General features: G+C 36.7%; 1 protein-coding gene across 1 annotated transcript in view; it reads left to right on the top strand.

The window, feature by feature from the left end:
* CCDC88C (coiled-coil domain containing 88C) overlaps positions 1 to 17,579 on the top strand; it is a 93,782-nt gene that overhangs the window by 61,297 nt on the left and 14,906 nt on the right. Inside the window, exons 13-22 of the mRNA XM_015826681.1 lie at positions 1,548 to 1,729; positions 4,553 to 4,690; positions 6,293 to 7,363; positions 8,741 to 8,868; positions 9,808 to 9,949; positions 11,364 to 11,492; positions 12,829 to 12,990; positions 13,484 to 13,761; positions 14,946 to 15,089; positions 16,951 to 17,137. Of these exons, the coding sequence (XP_015682167.1) occupies positions 1,548 to 1,729; positions 4,553 to 4,690; positions 6,293 to 7,363; positions 8,741 to 8,868; positions 9,808 to 9,949; positions 11,364 to 11,492; positions 12,829 to 12,990; positions 13,484 to 13,761; positions 14,946 to 15,089; positions 16,951 to 17,137 (2,561 nt within the window). The remainder of the gene's footprint in view (positions 1 to 1,547; positions 1,730 to 4,552; positions 4,691 to 6,292; positions 7,364 to 8,740; positions 8,869 to 9,807; positions 9,950 to 11,363; positions 11,493 to 12,828; positions 12,991 to 13,483; positions 13,762 to 14,945; positions 15,090 to 16,950; positions 17,138 to 17,579) is intronic.

Raw genomic sequence — 17,579 nt, 5'->3', positions numbered from 1 at the left:
AGTCCCCCTCTTTCCCGTGCATCTTGCAAGATTTTAAATTTTACCCTAGGCTTTTTCCCCTGCCATATGAACCTATTAATACCTCTTTGCCATTCTTCCAAATTTGAGTCCTTTTTTAAAATAGGTATCATCTGGAACAAGAAAAGAAACTTGGGGAGAACATTCATTTTTATCACTGCAATTCTTCCCAATAATGATAGTTGTAATTTCTTCCACTCCATCAAATCCTTTTGAACTTTTTTCCATAATTTATCATAATTATTTGTATACAATTTAGCATTAGAAGCAGTAATATCAACACCCAAATATTTCACTTTTTTTACTATTTCAAAGCCAGTTACATTACTTAAAGTTTCTATATCTTTCATACCAATCTTAATAAGAGTAGAACAAAGTTTCATCTAGTTTTCTGGTCTTTATGTGTAGCCTTTATAATCCAATAGGTTCCAGAATGTGGGTCCATTCCTAAAAAGCAATATTTTGTAGTGATCCTTTATCTCAGGCGTCCAAGAATTGTCGGTCAGGCAAAGTTGTAATCCACAATATTCAAAGTGTTCAAAATGTTCAACTACCCTGAAAACAGTTCAAAAGTCTCTCCCAGCCAGACGTAGTCAAAAGTCAATTTTTTCTTTCTCTCCAAGTAGTTCTTGATATTAGATGCCCTAGCTCAATAGGTGTTTATAATCCAAGAAGGTCAGGGTGATAAGTATGCCAAAATATTGTTTCCTTTATTGCCAGCTGTTCTCCACTAAGCTAGGAGTCACCAAGCAGACAGGAAGCTAGTTGTAGTGCTATACTCAAATCCACCACTAGATGTCATTCAAAATCCATTTTCCATTCTTAAGACAAAGGGTTGATTTCTTATATTTCACCTCAAGATTTTTTTCCCAAAGAGAAAATCTTAACAATTTTCTCAGTTCTCAAATTTATCCAAACTGTAGCTTTATGTTATTTCCACTTCAATATTATGTATTTCTGTTTCCCAAAAAAGAAATTAAAACGCTGCTTCCGTTCCTCTGGAAGGGTGGGGCTACAATCCCCTTCCTTCTCATGTTCGGAGGTTTTTAGCTTCTTGGGAGCCTTTTCCAGGAAATTCAGTTGTAAAATGGTAAAGAAAGGATCATTATTCTCACCCAGTTCCAAACATGCTGTTTATGATCTGCTAATTGGTGCTTTTCTTCTTTGGTTGTCAGTGGCTAATGGCTGGCCACAGGAATGTAGCCAGTCTTTCCCCTGCCGATTTGGAGGGCTTTCCTCAGATCAAACGGAAAGACCGCCATCTCTCCATGATCGACAAGGCACCCCTCCTTTTTCATTGCCTCTTCAGGGCGACTTTAGGCCCTTTTAGAGCCCCCAGCAGGAAGAAATCGGGCGCAGAAGGCAGAGCCCTGCCTTCCTGCATCCATCTCACCGCGATGCCAAACTGGAAGTCAATAAATTAGTCAGTTCTGATCACCAGATTAAGAAATAGCTTTATCAATCTGGAAATGGATCCATGTTTGCAAATGTGTTTATAGTTGGGCATTCTGGATATTGTATTTCAACAGCAAGGAAATCTTTTGTCTTTGAGTTGAATGAATGTGCATCAAGTCGCATCTTGAAACTTGAGAAGGATAACCAGAGCCTACAAAATATCATCCAGGAGCTCAGAGATGCATCTATAGTCACTGAAGAAAATACCCTCAAATTTGTAGAACTACAAAATGAGAATCAACAGCTTGGCCAAAAGGTAAATAACATAATTTATATTTACAGTCACCCAATCAAGTGTATTTGCAAGTTATCTACCACAAGACATAGTGTTGGCTACCAGTTTAGTTGGCTTCCAAAAAAGGATTGGACAATCTATACTGTTGCCCTTGAAGGCAGTGCAAGTACCTCTGAAAGCAGTCTGCTAGGAGATAAATTGTGCTCTTAATTGTGAGAAAAGATTGCTGGACTAGACAGGCCAGAGGTCCTTCATTCTGTCACTTATAGTTTTTACAGCAGTGTTTTCTCAACCTTGGCCTGAAGATGTGTTGACTTCAACTCTCAGAATTCCCCAGCCAGTGGGGAATACCCAGTTTGGCTGGGGAAATCTGGGAGTGGCATCCACACATCTTCAAGTGGCCAAGATTGAGAAACACTGTATTAGAGAAACTATTTAGATTATTTGGACCTCTTAGTTCCTGTTGACTGATTGACAGCATCCTTAGAAGGTAGGAACAGATCTTAACATTTCCTACACTCATATTAGTTCTGCATCTGCTTTGCACTGAGAGTGTAACCAATTTGCAAATTCTAAATTTATGTATGGTTTATGTAGGACAATTTTCTTTTCTTTTTTTTAAAGAACAGAATAGAGTGGCTTTACTGTTAGTGTTAGGATTGGCAACCTTTGGATGACTGTAATTGGGCTGTCCTTGGAGTGCCCACTGTCTTGGGTAGCTCTGATGTAAAGAAAATAGTGCTACTATGTGTTGAGGAGTGCATGTTTTACTAGTGTTCATTGTCATTATTGGGGTTTTTTTCATAATGTTGAATAAATTTTTCAGCCTAGTGCAGAATGGTAGAAAGTCATACCATATACTTTGGATAGAGAGGGCAGATTCATGACATATGCAAAGAAGGTTTTTCTGTATATTTGGCAGTTGTTTATAATCTATTACATAGATCAGGGGTGTCAAACTGCCGGCCGCGCCCACCCCATTGCCGGCAATGGCGAAAAAGCTCCGATATGTCACGCGATGTCATGTGACGTCGCGAGTTTGACATGCCTGACATAGATAAAAGTAGCAAATGACAGTTGCACATGCCTCTGAGCTTATCTCATTTAACCCTTCTTAAGGTGATACCCAGATCTTGTGAACTCAGCATGATTCAGTTCACTTGTTTGTCCTCTGGCTTGAAACAGAATAGTATTTTCAGAGCTCTGGGATTATGATTGACCAAATGGTGAAGGGTGTTAAGAGGATGCCCCCCCCAAAAAAAAGAATGCAGAAAGATAAGTAATAATGGCAGCTGCTAGAAAGGGTAAGACCATCTGAAGAACAGCTGTTAAAAATAAAAGTCATTGGTTAATGATCAGCTTCATTTTGCATCTGTCTTTGTGATTGACAAAATAGGCCACATCATCTGACCAAGCTTATTTAGGAGGAGAATTGGGTAAATAGAGGTGGCCAGAAATAAAATTATAAGCCTGAAAAAGAAAACATAAAATGTATAACCAAGTTTAGTTGTCTAGCTATATCTTAAAAATATGAAAGTATTCATTTTCTAATAGAAATATGCAGCTTATCTGTAGTCAAGGAATGGGGGAGGGAGACAATGTAGTTCTATTTTTTAAAAAAGGAATTAAGGAGTGAGAATGCATCAAATTTTAGGCCTGTTAAGCTTCACATCTATTCTTAGTAAAATGGCAGAAAGTTTTATTAAAGAGAAAATAATCAAACATATAGAACTTGGCTTAAAAGCTTTTTCAGAGAGTAGACTTGACTCAAAACCTTTAACTTGTAAACAAACATATAAGTAAGGATAATTCTGTATGGTAACCTCTGACTTTCAGAAATTTTGAACATATATTTAGTAGACTTGATTTTGAGATGTCCTAAAATAGATTAAATAATCTTTGATTTTCAATAATTTGAGCAAGTTATATTTTTTAAAAATTTCACGTATTAAATGAAATTGTAACATTTTATCCTGAGAGTCTCAGAGTGGAAAGAGGCAGATTTAATTAAATCTTCCCATTTCATTTCTTGTCCTCCGACCTGACATTCCTGCAAGTTGAATTTACTGCTACAAATGATTGATATTCCGACCTTCAGCAAATATCCTCTTGGGAACAGTAAAGCCTGTTGCAATTATAGGCTTCTTAAAGTAAAATGTTCTTGTCTACCTATTGGATGAGCCCTTTATCTAAACTTTCCTGTCACGTAAAGCAAAGTATGTTCTTGATCCTCCAGTCTTCTCCCTTTTCTAACTCATCCATCCTTAGTGACAGTAACTATTAGTGTTTGGATATATTGCCAATCCGTTCAGAAATCAGAGCTCAGCACTGTCATGGCCAATTAATTTTTTATATGCCAATAATAGTTTCAGCAGGCTTGTTGGATGCTCAGTCAAGACTGGATATTCTGTTATGCAATTAGAACTTATCGAGTATTACTTTACACGTATGCAAACTCTCTTGTGTTACATTCCTTGTGTATTATTGAATTCATGATAGTCATGATTACATAACCAGGGGACTACCTACATTTGGTACTTTGGGTGAAGGGAAGGAGGTAGTAATAGTCATTTTAGTAGCATCAAAGAACAATGTTGTTGTAGATGCTCATCCAAACATGCAGCAAATATAGTTTAGAAATGCCATCTCCTGTCATTAAGTAGCTGCTATATTGTCTTTGATTCATTGCCACATCTAAAGAAGGTGGAAGCCAAAATATTTAATTTCTGTTGTGTTATATTGCTTTGGCAAACTTATTGATAAAGTTTAAATACTTAATTTCTCAAAATGTTCTTCTGTGTGAAAAATGTTTCTTCTAAGTTACATAAAACCTTTGCTATGCAGATTGAGAAGCTGCAAAATCAGATAGAAAAGGAGAAACAAAGTAATCAAGACTTGGAGGCTTTAAGTGAAGAACTCTTGAAAGAAAAGCAAGACCTTAAGGACACAATGGAGGCTTTAAAAGCTGATCAAGAAAGACAGGTAGAGATGCGGGTTTTGCCAATGTTATTCCTAAAATATAACCAACTGGGTGTTAGAAAATTGTTGGCTTACGGATATAGCAGAAGGAGAAACATGTTTTTGCTGAATTCAAGGACTGAGCAGGCTAAAAACAGAAAGCAGTTCATCCTTTTATTTTCATACTCATAATATATTTAAATTGGTTGAAATGTTGACGTCTCCAGGAACCGTCTTTCTGGTTGAGTTACCTCAGTATAATGATTTAGAATGATTATTAAGAGATGTCACATCAGCTGACATTGCTAAAGGTGTAAATGAGTTGCATGAACTATTGCACACTGACATTGAGAGAACTGTAGCACCAGCCCTGCTGCTATTTTAAATGATTTCAATTATTAATTGATATAAAAAACGGTGTTAGAGATCAAATCATTGCCAGTTCAGTAAATACAGCAGAAAGTATGGTACTTTTTGAAGTGCAACACTATAGTAAGGTTGGTTCTTCAGAATTCTTTGGATTCTAATAAGAATGTTGGTTGTGTTTAATTTTATTTCATTTTTTTAAATTCATGCCTTTAGACCATTTATTCTTTTAACTTTGCCCAGCTTAGTCTTCCATGTGCCATGGTCCTTAGCAGATGAGCATCTGCTTTAGTCAACTAAGGCTTTCCTATTATGTTGATTAATAAATAAAGAAGGCATAGACTATGTTTCCAGCCTTGGTTGTACCAATGCAACAGACAGCATTCCCTGTTAATAGGACAATACTGCTCAGTTTTCATATAGTTTGGCCAGCGTGCCATAAGCAATGTCATCTGCCAGGGGTAGGGGCAGAAGAGGCAAAATGAGGATCATAGCAGTATAATAGAAACCCTGCCCCTCTAAATATACATTTACCCTCCACACACATACAGTATGCAATAGTGGTGAATATCTGTAGCTCGGGTGTAGGATAAGGTTTAAGGTTTGTTCTCCGAGCTTGTGAGTTGATTTCTGAACATTTTGTTACCAGGCTAGGTAACATCTTCAGAGGAGTTTAGGGGATGTCCCCTAAAATCTGCAGAAGATGTTACTTAGCCTGATAATGAAATGTTTAGAACCAACCCACAAGCTTGAAGAACGAACCTTTACACTCACGCATACAAATTGCGTGGTTTCAGTTACATTGCCGGGACCACCATCTTTTATTTATGTATTAAATTTGTTTGCCACCCATCTCACCATGAGGTGATTCTGGGCAGCTAACAATGTCACTTATTTTGACATCCTGTTCCATAGAGGACACCACTGGCCATAAAGACAGTAAAGCCCACTTTTATCTCAAGGACACTCTCACTGCGTCCCCTTATGACCCTCAGCCATTCCTCTAGCATTTATGCTATAGACATGTTGCAGTTGGATAAAGACAAAGGTCATATGACTCGTTGTGTTAGCTATCATTTAAAAAATAGAGTAAAAGTATTGATGAACAATAGCTTTTTTTCTCATATACATTTTACTGTAATGTAGTTTAAAACAATCAATTTCATTTTATTAACCCAGATTTTCTACTACCTAACATGAAATATTCAAGAGTGCATATTTGGTATATAATGGATCATCTTTTTTTTGTTCTGACTCTAGATAAAAGACCTAGAAAAAGAAACTGAGCACCTGAATCAAGTGGTTTTCTCTCTAAGACAGAGATCTCAAGTCGGTACAGAAGCCAAAGTGAAAAACATTGAAATAGAAAACAAAATACTTCACGAGGCAGTTAGTGAGAGCAACAGCAAGCTCAGTAAGCTTGAATATGAGAAAAAGCAGTTGCAAAAAGATTTTGAGCAAGTTAAAGAAAAAGTAGAAAGAGTAGAAGAAATAGATAAAGAACTTCATCGGCTAGAAAGGGAGAATGAACAGCTTGCCAAAAAAATTGCAATCATGAAAATTACTACTGAAAAAGTAGAAGTACTTGAACAAGAAAACAAGGATCTGGAAGTAGAAAACAGAAAGCTGAAAAAGTCTCTAGATACATTGCACAATGTTTCCATCCAGCTGGAAAATTTAGAAAAGGATAATAAACAGCTAGATGATGAAAACTTGGAGCTCAGGCAAATTGTAGAGACTACGAGATTCACCAGTACAAAATTAGGCCAGATAGAGGCAGAAAACAAAGAGCTAGAAAAGGAAAAGGAGGAACTTCAAAAAAACATAGCCATGCTGAAGGTTCTGCTCAAGAAATCAGAAAGGTTGGAGCTCAGTTACCAGAGTATGAATGCTGAGAATCAAAGACTGCAGCAAATTCTAGAAAATAGCAATAAAAAAGTTCAACAGTTGGAAAAAGAACTCCAGGGTGTTGAAGATGATAATCAAAGTCTTCAGAGACAATTGGAGGAATTGAAGATCTCGAGTAAGCAGGTGGAATGGTTGGAAAAAGAGAAGAAATTATTGGACCAGGAAATGTTTCAATTGGATAAAGACAAAAAGATGCTGGAAAAAGAGACAAAGAGACTGTGGCAGCAAGTAGAGCTAAAAGATGCAAATCTGGATGAGAATACTATAAAATTGACAGCAATTGAAAAGGAATTCAAGATTTTAGAAAGAGAACTTGCTAGAGTCCGAGATTCATCAAATAAGATGAAGGAATTTGAAAAGAACAATAAAGATCTGCAGAAGCAAGTTACTATTGATCAGAGAACTCTAGCTGCACTAAGAGAGGTAAGCATAATTTCCCTGCCTACAATCTAGATCAGTGGTTCTTAACCTTTTTGAACGAATTGCCCCCTTGAGCCAATGAAGTTGTCATCGCCCCCCTCCCCCAACATAACCTCTCAATCACAACATAGGAAATAATTCTTCAATTTATGCAAACACTTTTTTTGTTTTCTTTAAAATTGTCATCAGGACATATCGATGCAAATAATTAACTTCCAGTCTTTTTCCCATATCTCCCATATTCTGGCCAATGGCACGCCACTGTATGGGTAGAGGCTGCTGCGCAACGCGCATGAAGATAAGCGATGCGTCTTCACATATGTACGGCGTTCTGTACTGAAGCTAGCTGGAGGAACATTTGAAAACACAATTCAATCCACTAATAGCGAGCGATCTGATGTTTTTGTACGACAGATATACAGTGATTCACTGTACGAAAAAGTCTCAAAAGTGTCACCAAAACTTCTCGCTCCATCGCCCCCATATCGCCCCCTTTTCGTTCCTTTGCCCCCGCGTCGCCCCTTTTCGTTCCATTGCCCCCCTGAAAAATGAAATCACCCCCTGGGGGGCGATATTGCCCAGGTTAAGAACCAATGATCTAGATGACGAATTAGGAAACCAGGATGCAGTGATTAATAGCTTTACAACTTCCTCAAAAATAGGATGAATTGTAGGCAGTCATCATGGTCATTGTATAATCCATGTAAGCCAATTGTTGATTCAAATACACCACAGCAAAGGAACAGATTTATCTTACACTAAAGTTCAGTTTAGTTTATTATGTTGTAGTATATACAAGCCATTTGCAAATTCTTTATATGGTGGGACATAATCAGTCTTTTTATGAATTATGGGTATTTCAGATAGGGCAGATTATTATCTTATACAATCAAGTTAATTTTAATATGTTCAGATGTTCCCTAACTGATAACACTCCCCTTTATTTGAATGAAATGACAAATTTCAGTAGACTTCCTCATTTAATCATTGCTTGGCATGGAATAGCTGCTTTATTTTAGGAAAAAATCATAAGTATTGTATAGAAGCTGAGAGATGATAATTCAAATTATCATCATGTTGATTATCAACATGAAGATCATGTTGCAAAAACATCTATTGCTCTTCAGGTATGTTGAACTACAATGGTTTGTGAGAGCGTAAAGTCCAATAGATTTGGAAAGTACCAGATGTCTATAGAAGATGTCTGATTAAAACCATTGTGCAAGTAAGATTTCATGAGAATACAGCTACATCTAAAACCTTGATTAAAACATTTTGATTTTTGTTACTTCATAGTAAAATTGTGTACATGTTCACCACATTTTTTTTCCTAGCAGCCTTGGAAGTTATTTGTTTTGTCATCATTGTTCCTATTTGCAGGATTTAGTCCTTGAGAAGTTGAAAAGCCAGAAGTTATCTAGTGACATGGATAAATTGGACCAGGAACTAGAGAAGATGGGATTAAATAAGGAACTGCTTCTGCAGGATGATAACGGCAACAGTGATAAGTGAGAAGATAGTTTGTTTCTGAGCCTGTATTTTTCTGTATTTTAACTTCTGTTCCTTTAGTCTCCTCCAGGGTTTTAGGCATATATGCTTCTTCGCCATTGGAAGTTATATTTGTCAGGTAGCTGGAAGAAAGTCCCCAATCTAATTTAAATACGTTAAGCAGATGGCTTTCTCATTTAAACAAATGGACTACTGTTGGCAACAAAACTACCAGTTGAAAAGCATGTGGGGCCATCTTGCACTTCATTGTGCATTGAAGGTTAAATTGTGACTTCTTGGAAATTAAAATATTTTTTCTTCCAACATTTATCTTTTTATTTACTATTGAAACCAATTTGCATAGATTTAGGTGTGTGACCATTGGAAAACTTTGTCAGATAATAAGTTTCTGTAGAAGCATTCTTTCTTCCAATCACTGCTTGAAGAAATGTGAAAGCTTCTTTGGATAAAGGATTGCAGTTAGTTTGTGGATAGTGGTCCAGATACCACATTACATGGTCTAAGACAAAAATAAATTTACGTTTAATAAATGTGTAAATCAATTACGATCAAATTATCCAAACACATGTACACTTAATACTCTCCCCTTGTATCAATTACAAATTCTAATCCTATTGCAACCCTTATGGGTATACTGGAAGTTGTACCCAGGGATTTCTGATCTGACATGCCATAATCACTATCAGAGATGTTAGTACGTTTTCCCATCCTGGCTTGTCTCTGAGCTAAGCCCCTTTGCATGGGACAAACTTTACCCCTAATCTAATGCTTGCAATTCTATACATTGTTCGTTGATTGTATTCATTGATTTTCACAGATGAGAAAATAAAATACTGATATAAAGTGAATCTTAGGCACTGAGCTAATATTTGCAAAATGTGGGCTTTGTGCTTTTGTATATTGTCAATTACTAACATGCTGTGCTTAATATCCTCCAGGAAATATAAAATCTTGGAAAGCCAAACTGAATGTATTCTAAAGACAACACTAGCTTGTAAAGAAGAGAAAATTGTTGCATTGGAGGCCAAACTGCAAGAGTTTGTTAACTTAAACCAACAGTTACAGAACGAACTAAACATGGTAAGACAAAAACTCAGAAACAATGCTCAGTAGTAGCAAGTGACCCATGACAGGTCATCTGTGAAATAATGCAAACCTTGATATATACAGAAGTTCTTCATCCTGATTTTAAAAAAGTGCTTTTGACCCTGTGCTTTCTAATATATTGATGAAGGTCTCTGTTTTTTGTGTATGGCTTAGATCTCTATTCAGTTTTATTTTACAATTACCTAAAAGGGTTTCTCCTAAATAATTGCCTGTAATTTGGAAGGGGGATCACCTTACATTTATTGAAAATAGAAGCTGCACTGTTCAAAGTGAAGGAATGGTTAGGAGGTACTAATTATGAAAACAAGTGCCTAAAAACAGGAGGCGCTGCTAGCATTGCTTCAAGGAGCAATGGAGATGAACATGCTAAGCTCTGCTCTCTTATTGCTTTCCACATGTAGAAAGTGAATATTTACAATGGATAATTTTTTCTATTTATGGAAACTCTGCTCATGAATGAAAACTGAATCCTTAGCTGAATATTCTGGTAATCCATAGTAGACAGGTTCTCCGTTTCAGATATTTACTCATTTCTACACATAGAGGAAAAAGAAAAGAGAATTGATTAACATATGAATGGAACAGGACTAACATTTTATGGATTCTTACCTCCAAAGTAAGAACTTCAATCTTATTGGGATTTAGCAACAGAGTTTGCAGTTCAGTATACCAAAGATCACGTTTCCAGTTTCTACCACAGTTTACCTAGTGTAAGCTGCTTAAATAAATCTATCCTTGGTACTGCAGTAGTTTAGGCACACTTGCTTGGCAGCAACAACTATTAAAAGTCTTATACTTACCAAGCCCAGATTTTTGTTAACCTTTGTGAGTGAGTTATTAGTTCGTGCATGAAAATATGGTTTGTATGTAGAAGCTCAATTAATTTCACTGATGCAGGTGCCTTGTTTTATTTGCAGAGACTTTTAATCAGTAGTCATGATTTCAGTTAGTATTATGTTCTTTTTTCTGGCCTTGCCTAGTTTTGGCTGTGGCTCTGGTCAGTGGATGGATGGATGGATGGATGGATGGATGGATGGATGGATGGATGGATGGATGGATGGATGGATGGATGGATAGATAGATAGATAGATAGATAACACACAAAAACAAACACACATATACATATACATACACACATGTGTGCGCGCACATATACACAAGCCCCTGTATAGATGGGTAACATGTATGCACTTCTTTTGGAGAAAAAATCTCCAGAATTGATTTCAGTGGAAGTTGATAAAACATAGTTGACCATGTAGGGTTTTGGCCTGTATTTGTGAAGTTTCTTTCCTACCTAATGCTGCTTTTGTTGGAGGATTATCTTAAATTTTGTGTCATCTTTTCAAGTAAATATTGCACATGTTACAACCTTTCCCTACATTTACAGATGAGGAAGCAGAAGCAAGAAGAGGGAACTTTTATGCAGAAGCTGAATCAACCATTGGAAAATTGTCAGAAGGAAACAATGATGGAGCTTCTCAAAGTGAAGGACAGAGCTATAGATCTAGAAAGAAATGTAAGATGTCAGCTGTGTGTGCTTATTTCCATTTTAGGTTACAAACAATTCACATCTTTTAATTCATTATTGGTTATATTTGAACAGGTCTATGAGTTGATTGCGTGGTGTCTGCCATGCATCTGTGGTTCTGAACACATTCTGCACTAAACATTTTTATATAACCTTTCCTTTCAGAAGCATATTATAATATATGAATATATTATTCATATGAATAATACTTAAAATTATTTTCCTAATTGTGTTTCACCATTCTAAACAATTAACCTTTCTTTCAAGTTGGCGATCAATGAAGTTGCCTAAATAAAAAGGGCAGAGAAGGCCTTTCATGGGATGGTAGCATTTTTCATAATGACTGGATTTACTTTGCAGAGAATGCTGGACCACTTTTATGGTGGCTGTTTGTTCAAGAAGAGAAATGGACAGTTTTGTACAGCCTCACTCTTAAATTTACCTGTAACTGCCGGACATACAACAGTTGTGAACGCAGTTGCCAGTGGACCACAGGCATAACCAATAGCCATCCTCTTGTGCAGATTGCAGGTGCTGCCATTTGAAAAGCAACCAAATGAGAGATGCTCTCTGGCATAAATATAACAACAGTTAACTCTACCTCCCCCCCTCCAACCTGCCACTCTTGTGGGATATAGAGCAAAACCTCAGCCATTTCAGATCTTAAGGTATATTTCAAAGAGAAGCTGGACTGAGGGCAGGAACTACCATAAATCATCTCATATCTTCTAAAGAATGTAGAGATATTAAAAAGACAATTCCTAGCTCACCATAAAAATAGTCCAGCATTCTCTGAAAAGTTCTTGTAAATCCAGTCATCTTCCATAGCAATTTTACAAAAAGGAAAAAAAAGATAAAAATATAGGCAAGTGAAACAGGTACAGTCTCAATGGCTGACGTGTTTCTTCTTTGCTGAATTGAACTTCCAGAGATACTGATGTGGCATTCCTGTGACTTTTTATTCCTTCACCGGTATCAGAGGTCAGAATGTTTCCTCTATTGCTCTGCTGTCTTAGAACAATTCGCTTTTATAGCCAAATATTCTTTCCAGTAACAGAAAAAGAAAGCAAACCCTGCAGGTTATAATAATAATAATAATGATAAAGTTGGAAGGGACCTTGGAGGTCATCTAACCCAACCCCATGCTCAGGCAGGAAACCCTATACCATTTCGGACAAATGGCTGTCCAGTTTCTTCTTAAAAACTTCCAGTGTTCCAGTTCTTTCTGCTCTGAATGATACAGCATTTATATATAGCAGTTGATCTCAGACTATGTGAGCATTTTATTCTCTCCTACCTTACCAGTTATTTTTTTTTCTTTCAGAATGCATCCCTGCATACAGGGATACAGCTTCTTAAGGAGCAACAAGCATGTTTGGAACTGCAGAATGGCTCCCTCAACAGTCAGATCCTGACACTACAGAAGCAAAATGTTTTCCTTCAAGAGCATAACACTGCAATGCAAACACAAACAGCTAAACTCCAGGTCAGAAGAAATCTGTCTGAAAATTTCTAGGTAGTTTGTTTTAGAGGAAGGAGAAAATAACTATTTTCTATCATTAATCCAAATTACTTTCAGTGTCAGTGTGCTGTATCTTCCTTTCCCAACCTGCAAAGGAATAAATTGAGGGTTTTTTTGAGAAAATTGGAGACTGTTTGGATTTGATGTGTTAAGACACGTTATTTTGCTTTGTCTAAGGACAAAAAAGAAGTAAAGAGTAAAAAACAAAAACATATATTAAAAATGGAGGGAAATTGTATTAAAAATTATCTTTCACTAAATGGAGTTTGTGGGTGTTCTGATTAAATTCCATGCAATGTACTTCTAATAGTTGGAAGTAAGCCAGTTGTGGTAAGAAAATTCTTAAAGAGGTAGAGCAGAGGAAAGACGAGCAATAAGCATATGTTTTAATAGACAACTTCAGAACTGGAACAATCTTTGTAATAGTAGATTTGTCATTTTCTTTGAGAAACTATAGGTGGAGAATTCTACCCTAAATTCCCAGAGTACATCCTTGATGACCCAGAACACCTTACTCCAGAATCAGCAGCTGGCCAAGGAGAATGAATATGACAACCTGCTGAAGCAGAAAGAGCAGCTCAAAGCAGAATATGAGTCCCTTCTTCAGGATCATGAACACCTTGTGTTGCTGCACGAACGGCAATCTACAGAATATGAAACACTAATAAAACAGCACAGCAACCTAAAAGCCTTGCACAAAAATCTTGACTTGGAACACAAAGATCTAGGGGAAAGGTACAGGGTTTTACTTCATAGTAGAGGCTTGTCTCCAACTGATAACAACAGATGGTGGGAAGAAGCTTATCATATGGTGAAATTAAACGTCTGAGTTTTATTATCATTACAGCCAGTGCTGTTCAGATGATGTCTCTAAAGCAGACATGTCAAACTTGTGACGTCACATGACGTATTGGAACCTTTTCCCCATTGCCAGCAATGGGGTGGGCACGGTTTCCTCGTGATGCGTCCAGCCGGCAGTTTGACACCCCTGCTCTAAAGCATAAGTTCTTAAGTACAATAAATATCGTTCAGAAACTTATCTTTTGGGCAAAGTTAACAACATAACCATCATATCCATTCCAAATAGCTTGTTTTGAAATGGAGAATGAATATTTTTATAAAGCATCACTATTGTACCCTCTTTTGTTAAATTGGATTTGTTTGAAAATTTCATACAATGTATATCATTTATATACCCAGATATATTTGGATTATATATACATAATGTAAACAAAATTCAATACAGGTATTCCTCGATTTACAACAGTTCATTTAGTGACCGTTCAAAGTTACAACGGCACTGAAAGAAGTGACTTATGTTTTTCATACGACCTTTGTAGCATCCCCATGGTCACATGATCAGAATTTGGACACGTGGCAACTGACTCATAGTTAATGATGCTTGTGGTGACCCAGGGTCATCTGATCGCCTTTTGCAACCTTCTGACAAGCAAAGTCAACGGGGAAGCCAGATTCACTTAGAAACTGTGTGACTAATTTAACAACTGCACTGATTCACTTAACAACTGTGGCAAGAAATGTCGTAAAATGGGGCAAAATTCACTTAACAAATGTTTCACTTAGCAGCAGAAATGTTGGGCTCAATTGTGCTTGTAAGCCGAGGACTACCTGTAGTTTGTGTTCTGTTGATTTGAATGGGAACAAACGAAACATGCTTAAAAATGCTTGACTTTGGGTGAAATGGTAGGGAAGAAGAAAAGAATAAAAATTATTGTTAAAAAGAAATCTTGTTTAAGCTTTCTGATTGTGGCAACCCAATCATCATATTCATTCAAAATATCTTAATAAAGCACGGGTATTGTCCCCTGTTTTGTTCAGTTGAATTAGTTTGAAAATTTTATAGAGGCTTTATAATGTGTTTTAAGGCAAAATTGTACATATATATTTGTTTCATACAGATACAGCAGTTTAATAGAACACAAAGTCAAACTGGAAGAGATGGAGATGATTTTAAAGACAGAAAAGGATGTTTTACAACAGGAGAAGAGAACAAGTGCAACAGTCACTGCAGAGAACCAGAAGCTTAGAGAAGAACTAGAAAGGTATCTATTTTCAGAAATGATGTAGGCTGATGATGAATATTAATGGGATAATTTGGTTGACCCATATCACTGTTAGGAATGTATACAAAAGACTGCCTACTAGTTGAGCATCCATAACATTTATGCTACAGTGGCTGCACTTGCTTACAACACTGGAAGTTTTTAAGAAGAGACTGGACAGCCATTTGTCTGAAATGGTATAGGGCAGTGGTGGCGAACCTATAGCACGGGTGCCAGAGGCGGCACTCAGAGCTCTCTCTGTGGGCACGCGTGCCATCGCCCCAATCCTAGGCCTTCAGCTGGGTTTTATAAAACCTTTTCACTTTAGGCCTCCGCCGCCGTGTACAAAAAAGAAAGGTTCAATCAATCAGTCAATTTCAACTTCTCACGGGGAAAAAAAAGATCTTGCAAAGTTGGAATTGATTGAACTTTTTAGTCCCACCCAGTCTGCCGTTACCACTGCAGCCACGCCCACCCAATGGGCCACACCCACCCAATGGGCCACACCCACCCGGCACCCGACGATGCATAAGTGGGTTTTGGGTTGCAGTTTGGGCACTCGGTCTCTAGAAGGTTTGCCATCACTGGTATAGGGGACTGGACTAGATGACCTCCAAGTCCCTTCCAACATTATTATTGTTGTTGTTGTTGTTGTTGTTATTATCATCTATCTGGGTATGGAGGAGAATGTTACTTTATATTAATTCATTCACTGTGTAGTTTTAAAAAGTCTTGAACTTTAGTATAAATCTGCTTTCCCAGTTGTGGGAAAGGGACTTCTACCAGACAATCCTTAGGTTGTGGAATGTTCTCCTAAACACTCCAAGTCCTTTGAAAATGGCAACGCCCATCTTTTTAATCTTCTGTTAGTTGAATTGATCTTGATTTTAATAATACAATTTTGCATGGATTTTAATTGCATTATGTTATGCTTTATCATTTGCATTTTTAATTCCTGAAAGTCACTATAAGCGTGTTATAGAAAGACAGTATCGTAAGTTTAACAAAAAAAAAATACTTTAAAAAATTATATTTTAAAAAATCTAGATAAATCCATTTTTTACATATTAACACTTGCTCCGTACCCCTTGCTTTGGCCTCTGGATCTTTCCTCTAGCCACAGTAGAAATTAGGCAAGTTCTAAGCAATATTAAATATTGTGGGACTGAAGAAATACAAACATAACAGAACCCTAGTACAGTGAAACATATTTTACTGTATTAAGGGTGCACATTTGCATCAAGACATTGTCCCTCAAACAGTGGACTAAGTTGATTGTATCCAAAGTAGTCTGGTGTTTGGTTTACAATTTAATTATTTCTGACAATTTATGTCATTGGAATACTGATGCATTTGGGCAATGATTCCATTGCACAACTTTATGTTATTGCAAATTTTACATCAGTTTGTAATTTGATACAAAAGACTAATTTGGTTTTAACAAATTGGGAAGTAACAGACACCCCACCCATATAATCTCTCTTAAATCAAGGTTTAGTATAGTATTTGGTTTTAAGTCCTCAAATAACAACAATAGTATTTCTCAATAGGACAACATATAATTAGGGAATTTATTCTATTAAAATAAAGAACGTGAAGCCATAACAAGCAACTCTTGCCACAGAATGTTGTCACCCTTTCATATTACTTTAATATTAAGAACTATAATAGGATATTAAGAAATTGAAAAGGATATTCAAATTGTTAGAATACAAATATATCTGTCAAATAAATTTAAAAAACAATGGATTAAACCACTGTTTTAGTTCTTGAGTTTACCACAATTTAAATCCTACAGAAGTCCCAGAATTAACAGTACTGTTGTGCATTTGAATGGGAGTGTCTGTCTTTTCTATTTGAGGATGAATATCTCACACACCAAACTTAAGGCTGAGTACGAAGGGCTTCATATACACACTAAGGAGCTGAAAACATCCTTGAATAATTCTCAACTAGAGCTGAACCGTTGGCAAGCTCGTTATGATGAGCTGAAGGAACAGCACCAGACTATGGATATCACCTTAACCAAACTGGACAACCATTGTGAGGTAAGTTCTAAGGATTATGAAAATCCAAAAATATTACAGCCTTGGGAAATGTCTCTACAAATCAACAGACATAGTGTGCATAATCTGTTAGAACTGATTTGCTCTTAAACCCATGGGGTAGGATTAGAGTTCATGTTAAATCCTTAAAAAAATTGAATTATGAGAGAAAGAGATCTTTAAAGCTAGGTGTCAGTAGGGAGAAAAATCTTTGTAACCCTTCCTAGAATTGCTTTTACTTTTTCTAGGCTAGCAAAAGAGGAGAATAAGAATTCAACTCCATACAGATAGTTCTTGACTTACAACCACAATTGGGACTGTAATCTTGGTCACTGAGCAACGTGGTCAAGAAGCTTCATTGCTTCGTGACCGCAATCCCAGAACTTGTAGTTGTGGTCATTAAGTAATCTCACAGGCTGTTAAGCAGACAGAGTTCCAGATAAGG

Source organism: Protobothrops mucrosquamatus, unplaced genomic scaffold (assembly GCF_001527695.2).
Source record: "Protobothrops mucrosquamatus isolate PMUCROS unplaced genomic scaffold, P.Mucros_1.0 scaffold_211, whole genome shotgun sequence".
Lineage (NCBI taxonomy): Eukaryota > Metazoa > Chordata > Lepidosauria > Squamata > Viperidae > Protobothrops > Protobothrops mucrosquamatus.
Note: the sequence above shows the minus strand (reverse complement) of the source record. Positions and strands in the feature narration are given on the sequence as shown.